General features: G+C 35.9%; 1 protein-coding gene and 1 long non-coding RNA gene across 2 annotated transcripts in view; one reads left to right on the forward strand and one right to left on the reverse strand.

Moving 5' to 3' along the window:
• LOC114484274 (uncharacterized) overlaps window positions 1–8,769 on the reverse strand; it is a 71,525-nt gene that overhangs the window by 32,637 nt on the left and 30,119 nt on the right. The window lies entirely within an intron of this gene.
• On the forward strand, window positions 1,686–2,708 carry LOC112064366 (olfactory receptor 2B11-like). Its single transcript, XM_024122137.2, is given in 2 exon segments — window positions 1,686–2,006; window positions 2,008–2,708. Coding segments are annotated over 2 exon segments (942 nt in total). The 3' UTR covers window positions 2,629–2,708.

The raw sequence follows: 8,769 nt of genomic DNA on the forward strand, positions 1-8,769 counted from the left end.
CATCGCTAATTATTAGAGAAATGCAAATCAAAACTACAATGAAGAATCACCTCACACCAGTCAGAATGGCCATCATTAAAAAGTCTACAAGTAATAAATGCTGGAGAGGGTGTCGACAAAAAGGAACCCTCCTACACTGTTAGTGGGAATGTAAATTGGTGTAGCCACTATGGAGAACAGTATGGAAGTTCCCTAAAAAACTAAAAGTAGAGTTACCATATGATCCTGCAATCCCACTCCTGGGCATATATCTGGAGAAAGCTCTAATTCAAAAAGACACTTGCACCCTAATGTTCATAGAAGCACTATTTACACTAGCCAAGACATGAAAGCAACCTAAATGTCCATCTACAGATGAATGGATAAAGAAAACATAATAGAAAAGAATCTGAAAAAGAATATTATATAGATACATAGATATAAAACTGAATCACTTTCTGTATACTTGAAACTAATACAACACTGTAAATTAACTATACTTCAATTTAAAATAAAGAAAAAAATTTAAGCATAAACAAAAAAAATCTCACTACATTATTAATTTTCTCAAAATATTGCTTTACTCAACTAGCTGATTTTATTGTTACAATATGCCTCTCAGCTAAAAAAAAAATTTTTTAGAGTAATATAGCCTCAGTATGTAAAATGATTTGTGGCTATGAATAAGTCTCTGGTCCTGAATTGGAATAAACACTTTCCTCCTGACAACAGTTCCCTGGACATAAAGGTTGTATTTGTAGCTACATACAATTAAGTAAATCATTGATAACTATCCAGTCTTCTATAAAAAGAGGATAAGCTCACTTGATAAAGAAAAATGTGTACAAGATAGATAATTAAAATTTAAAATGAAAAATCAAATGCCCAGTTTGAATGAAATAGTTATGCAAGAAAATTTACATCCAAAAACAAATTTTGAATATAGGAAAATATATATGTCATAGCTTAAGTCTCTCAGTTTATACTTCGGGAAAGTGACATGAAAGTGTTTCAATTTCTTGCTCAATTCTAAATTACTAAAATGGGTTTGACTAAAAGCAGCCTGATTTGTCCCCATGAGAATGATATAAGTATTCAACTATAATAATATATTGATACTTGGATCTAGACAAGGCTATCTTAATGATTCTTATAGTACAGGGTTTTCTCCACCTCCTTCTTATGCTATGGTTCCTCAACACTTTTAGACTTCTTAATATTTCAATAATGCCTTGCAGAAGTGTTTTTGAAAACCAACCATCTAATTCCTAGGCCCCGTGCCACATCTTCTCTAACAGACACCCGAAGATAGGAACCAATAAACTTCATTTTAACAGACTTTTCAGCTGATATTTATGCAACCTGAATTATGAAAAACATTACTTTGGAGTATCCAAAACAGTCACTTCTTGGCATTCAATCCTCACCATAGCCCAAGGACATAGTTATTGTCATCTTTATTATACGGAGCAGGAAATTCAGTTTCAGTTTCAGAAAGGTTAGGTTACTTGTTAATTTGTAGTGTCATGAAAAGAAATTAAGTCACCTGGTGTCACATTTTAAAATTATCACCCCCCCAGTTACTGTACCCAATCTTCTATGACTGGATGCTTAACTGTGCACAATGCATAATTGTGTTTTGTCATTTCTCAAAACTGTTTCTACCTTTCCTGCCACTTCTCTGATAAAGGTGAAAATTGAAGATAATGGATCTAAATAACGAGAGCCATCCCGAAGAGTTTATTCTACTAGGCTTTACTGACCGCCCTTGGCTAGAGCTTCCTCTATGCATTGTTCTGCTTTTAACATACCCCATGGCCATGGTGGGAAACATAGCCATCATTCTGGTGTCCAAGTCAGACCCCCATCTGCACAGCCCCATGTATTTCTTCCTCACCAACCTCTCCTTTTTGGGCATGTGCTACACCACAAGCATTGTTCCTCAGATGCGGTTTAACCTGGGAACTTCTGAGAAGACAATCAGCCATACGGGGTGTGCAGTTCAGCTTTATTTTTTCCACATAATGGGGGAGCACAGAATGTCTGCTTTTGACCATTATGTCTTTTGATCGCTATGTGGCCATCTGCAAGCCTCTACACTACACCCTCAACATGAATCAGCAGGTCTGCATCTTATTGGTGGCCACTGTGTGGCTGAGTGGAATGACCTATGCTGTCTCAGAGGCCACAATTACATTACAGTTACCACTGTGTGGTCACAATACACTGGATCACTTATTGTGTGAGATTCCTATTCTGATAAAGACTGCCTGTGGTGAAAAGGGTGCTAATGAGCTCACACTCTCTGTGGTATGCATTTTTTTGTTAGCTGTGCCACTATGCTTAATTCTTGCTTCCTCTGCTTCTATTGGACATACTGCATTTAAGATTAAATCCTCTGAAGGACGAAAAAAAGACTTTGGGACATATTCTTCCCATCTCATTGTAGTTTTCTTACTTTATGGCCCAGGCATTAGTATGTAGCTTCAGCCCTGCTCCTCTACCTCAAGGGACCAGCCCAAGTTCACGGCTCTCTTCTATGGAGTGGTGACTCCTACACTCAACCCTTTCATCTACAGTCTGAGAAGTAAGGATGTAAAGGCGGCACTGGGCAACCTGGTGAGGAGCATTTTCACTTCCAAGGGATAGTTGGCAGACATCAAATGAAATTATTGAACAATTAGAGTAGGTATATAGGGGTTTCTCTAACAACTCATTCTTGTCTCATACTTCCCCAGATCACGTTAGATGTTCTTCTTGCAAAATGCGTCATGTTTCTCATATTCCTTCTAATGGTGTTAGGCAAGGGTAATACTTGGCCAATATGCACCAGTAAGGGCACCCTGTTTGTAGTAAATCTATTAAAAATAGTTCTATTTTGGTTGGTACATAGTGAAATACTGTGTTAAACAGTAAAACAAAAAGTACTATAAATTTGAAACTAGTTAGTTCAAGCTATCATCATAAAATAGCATGGCAACCATTCATCAGTGGACTTCCTATGACAGTGTCATGGGGAGAAACATGTCATCACTCTGTGAGGTTGGCCATGTCTAAGTTGGCAGCACAGTGCCACTATGCGTTCAGTGTGAGGCACTCTACACCTCAGACCAATCACGAATCTCATAACTTTATCAACTCAAATTTATCTAGACGCTACTGCTTCTTTTAAAAACATATTGTTGGGGCTTCCCTGGTGGCGCAGTGGTTAAGAATTCACCTGCCAATGCAGGGTTAGTTCAAGCTATCATCATAAAATAGCATGGCAACCATTCATCAGTGGACTTCCTATGACAGTGTCATAGGGAGAAACATGTCATCACTCTGTGAGGTTGGCCATGTCTAAGTTGGCAGCACAGTGCCACTGTGCGTTCAGTGTGAGGCACTCTACACCTTAGACCAACCACGAATCTCATAACTTTATCAACTCAAATTTATCTAGACGCTACTGCTTCTTTAAAAACATATTGTTGGGGCTTCCCTGGTGGCGCAGTGGTAAAGAATTCACCTGCCAATGCAGGGGACACAGGTTTGAGCCCTGGTCCGGGAAGATCCCACATGCCGCGGAGCAACTAAGCCTGTGTGCCACAACTACTGAAGCTCGTGTGCCTAGAGCCCGTGCTCCGCAACAAGAGAAGCCACCGTAATGAGAAGCCCGCGTACCGCAACGAAGAGTAGCCTCCACTCGCCGCAACTAGATAAAGCCTGCGTGCAGCAACAAAGACCCAATGCAGCCAAAAATAAATAAATAATAAATAAATAAATAAAAAGAAAAAAACATATTGCTACACTTAGTGTTTTGTATTTTTAACTAAAGAATGTATCATTAAATATTCAAATAAATAAAATATATGGACAAAATGTGTGGATAAGTTCTTAATGTTTCTTTTAAATATCATAAGCATGAGCCTTCTGAATCAATGAGAGAACAAGGTAGTGATATTAATAATGAACCACAACATGAAAACATTTTTGTGCATAATGGAACAGCCAGGAATGTCTTGAAACTGTGCAAGAATCAATACAAGAAAAAACAATTCGTATTTCTAGAATGGAAAGCAGCTTGACTACTTCAGCAATGAGTATATTTTTGATGCTTAGAATTTGTATCATTAAAAGTTGAGAGTTCTAAACTTAGCTCTAGGATTCACATCCAGCTAAAAAGTTTTTCATAAAATGTTACATTTTTGAAAGCATATTAAATGATTTTATAGTTACTGAATGTTGAATTAATATGATGAGAAATCAACATAACGTTGTGTAGTGAAAAATTAACAGGTAAGAAAAACAAGAGTCACTTGGGTTTTCCTGGCATATCTTCTGGTACAATCAATATCTAAGTAAATTATTGGATGGAAAGTCCCATGTTATCCTAGACAAGAAGCAACTGTAATTCAGACCTACTTGTTGAAATAGAACATATCATCTGGTGCTTGGTCCAGTTCTTGAGACAAATGGACTTTGGTATATTTAGTTTGGAAAAAAATTCTCAATAACTGTAAAATTTGGCTGATTGGTGGCTGATTGCCATAAAATGTTTTAAGTTTCACACATACACACCCATCACACAAAACAATGAAAATAAAAATTCTGTCGTGTTAAATAATATCTCTGACCATTTTTACTAGTTAAGATATCCTTTGTCTAACTTAGTCTTACTCAGAGAAAATGGTAATTTTTAGTTTGGAGGGCAAAACCCAACAAGATTTGTGTTGTAAGCTTAGGTATAGAGACTATCTAGAGCTGTTCAGACAGCTTTCTTAAATTATCTACTTACTACCTTTTAGGACTGTTAAGACAATTCATTTCAGAATTGTGAGTGTGTCCAGGCAGAATGCAATAGTAATAAAATGTACCTTTAATACTGGGCTTCTGCCCTCTTAAAGTTTTTAACTGCACAACTCATGACAAGTGCTCTTATCACAAAAAAAAGCAAGGAACATCATCTTTTGGAGATGATGGATATTTTAATATTGTTTGTGGTGATAGCATAATGGGTATAGGCACGTGTTCAAACTCATCAAAATGTATGCATTAAATATGTGCAACCTTTTGTATATTAAGTATATACCTCAATAAAGTTTTTAAAAACAATGTAAATCTGGAATAGAGGAAGAACACTAATTAAATTCCAAAAACAGAGGAAGAATTAAAGATTCTTTTCCAGGAGCAAGTGGAAAGATTTTGAATATTTAGTAGGAATATATAGGAATATATAACTGGCTGAGGGAACATCATAATCAAGTAAATGTTTAAGGACTCACAACTATTGAAAAGCTGCCATCAGTTAGTAAATGTGTTAGATACTTTGTATTAAAATTTTTATCTAATCATCAATAATCCTTCAAGGTAGGTATTTTGCACAGCTGATAGATAATGAAATTGTGCTCATTAACTCTTGAGTTTCAATAGTTTACATCAGAATTGGAATTTGAAAGCCTCTCAATTACCAAACATCCATAGGCCACAACAGTGAGAGGCCCGCGAACCACAAAAAAAAAAAAAAAAAAAAAAAGATTAGGCATCTACATGAGGAATAGTTCAATTCGTCTCAAGCCGAAGATTTCATGGGGCGGTATGTACGTAAGGTTGAAAGGGAGATATACGTTGAGCCAGAACCGGGAACCAGAAATGAAGGTAATTTTAAAGAATGTGTGTATCTATATGTGAACTAATGTTACAGGATTTTAATTCCTCTTATATAAGACCTCTATTTAATAAGACTACATTTAATTAAGTGAACAATGGCTTAGAATAGGAAACACTGGAAACATGACTGGTTATGGTTACTGCAACAATCTATGCAACAGATGACAAGTTCCTTGACTAGGATAAGTTTGTTAAAATCTAAAAGAAGAAAAAAAGTGTGAAACGTTGATGTAGGAGGCTGACTTGGAAATTTATTGAATGTGGCTCATCTGGGAAAGACATAAGCGAAAGGTAATGGTGATGTTTTAAGTCTAGAGCACTGAGTAGGAGGTGTTGATCTGCTCAAGAAGTTAATATCAAAAAAGTAAAAACAGAACTTTTAAAAGGACACTAGAAAAACTAAAGTCAAATTCCAAAATGTAAAAAAAGATGTTATCAATTATCTACAAGAAAAAAAATGGCCTTCAATTGCTAAAAGAAAGAATAAACAGGTTTTTTGAAAGAGACCTTGACTAAAAGGATAAAATTTTTAATTTTGTAAGATTTCCTTTTTTGAATAAATTAATCCATCCAACTAAACATGATATTATGATATCTTAGGATAACAGGTTTAAGTATTCAATATATTAGTATATTATATGATAAATATTTTAACAAGAATTAGTACTGGGAAATTGGAGGTTGGACAACAGTAGATTGTGCAGTCACTTCTAACTCTTAAAGTTTGTAATTCTCTTCAAAGAGGGCTCTCCACAGTGAAACAGTATTACTAATGAAAAACACCTATGAGTCTCAGATTTACGGTTCTTTTTGTATATGTAATGTGTTGTCTGTATTGGAATAGTGAGGAGAGGTGAAGGCCAATTCGTGCCGCGGTCCGGGAAGATCCCACATGCCGCGGAGCGGCTGGGCCCGTAAGCCATGGCCGCTGAGCCTGCGCGTCCAGAGCCTGTGCTCCGCAACGGGAGAGGCCACAACAGTGAGAGGCCCGTGTACCGCATAAAAAAAAAAAATTGTTTTCTGAAATTACTTGCTATTATCCCAACATCCCCCCATTAAACAAACAGTAGAGTTAAATGAACCATGGAGACCTCAGTTCCTTCTACTCTCAGGGGATTCATTATCTCAGATTGCAAATTCTTAAATGCTACAAATGATCTAGGCAAATTTCTCTGAATTCCATAGTAAATTATATGTCCTAAGTGACTCTTGGTAGAAAGGACACAACTGAAATGTCACATTAACAGGGCTATTAATATTAACTGCTGGTCAAGGTACATCAATATATCTGTTAATATCAAATTTTGTGTTATTTGTTTACAAATTAGTAAATGTTAATGTTAATTTCTATCTAATACATTTCATTTGCACAATTATTCATATGAGCATCATATATTACAATAAGGGTGATAATTAAAAATCAGTGATTGACCTCAACAAAATACTAGCAAACTGAACCCAGCAATACATTAAAAGGATCATACACCATGATCAAGTGGGATTTACCCCAGGCATGGAAGGACTCTTCAATATCCACAAATCAATCAGTATAATACATCATATTAACATTCTGAAAAATAAAAACCACATGATCATCTCAATAATGCAGAAACAGCTTTTGACAAAATTTAACACCCATTTATGATAAAAACTCTCCAGAAAGTGGGCATAGAGGGAACATATCCCAACGTAATAAGACCATATATGACAAACCTACAGCTATTCATCAGTGAAAAGCTGAAACCATTTCCACTAAGATCAGGAACAAGACAAGGTTGTCCACTCTCACCACTATTACTCAACATAGTTTTGGAAGTTTTAGCCACAGCAATCAGGGAAGAAAAAGAGATGAAAGGAATCCAAATCAGAAAAGAAGAAGTACAACTGTCACTGTTTGCAGATGATATGATACTATACATAGAGAATCCTAAAGATGCTACCATAAAACCACTAGAGCTAATCAACAATTTGGTAAAGTAGCAGGATACAAAATTAATGCACAGGAAACCCTTGCATTCCTATACACTAATGGATACAAAATTAATGCACAGAAATCTCTTGCATTCCTATACACTAATGATGAAAAATCTGAAAGAGAAATTAAGGAAACACTCCCATTTACCACTGCAACAAAAAGAATACAATGCCTAGGAATAAACCTATCTAAAGAGACAAAAGAACTATATGCAGAAAACTATAAGACACTGATGAAAGAAATTAAAAGTGATACAAACAGATGGAGAGATCTACCATGTTCTTGGATTGGAAGAATCAACATTGTGAAAATGACTGTACTACCCAAAGCAATCTACAGATTCAATGCAATCCCTATCAAACTACCAATGGCATTTTTCACAGAACTAGAACAAAAAAATTCACGATTTGTATGGAAACACAAAAGACCCCGAATAGCCAAAGCAATCCTGAGAAAGAAAAACAGAGCTGGAGGAATCAGGCTCCTGGACTTCAGACTATACTACAAAGCTACAGTAATCAAGACAGTATAGCATGTATGTGGAACCTAGAAAAATGGTACAGATGAACCGGTTTGCAGGGCAGAAGTTGAGACACAGATGTAGAGAACAAATGTATGGACACCAAGGGGGGAAAACCGCGGTGGGGTGGGGATGGTAGTGTGCTGAATTGGGCAATTGGGATTGACATGTATACACTGATGTGAATAAAACTGATGACTAATAAGAACCTGCAGTATAAACAAACAAACAAGAAAACACTAATACTAAACTTTCTTTGGGTTATTTGTATGGAAATATGTTAATATAAATGTTTCAGACATTACATGAAATTTCTAAAAATCTTATATGTTCTGGTATAATGTTATAAGTCATAATTCTAGTTATTACTTTAAAATGTATATCTCAGAAATAACTAAATTTCCTTGTCAATTGCATTATTATGAACTTTCATCAAATCTTTAACCATGGTCATTTTTAAGTCTTTTGACACTTACAGACAGTTCTGGGTGTACTCTGATGCTTTTGCAAAAATGTTCCTATAAAAGGGTTTCATCTTCAAGGAATTCATGGAAAAGACTCTGACAAGTACAGGTTTCTGGTAACTGACTATACTGCTGAACTGAATGAATAAGCATTTTCAGAACTCTAATGGAAAACTGATGAA

Source organism: Physeter macrocephalus, chromosome 18, assembly GCF_002837175.3.
Source record: "Physeter macrocephalus isolate SW-GA chromosome 18, ASM283717v5, whole genome shotgun sequence".
NCBI classification, from domain to species: domain Eukaryota; kingdom Metazoa; phylum Chordata; class Mammalia; order Artiodactyla; family Physeteridae; genus Physeter; species Physeter macrocephalus.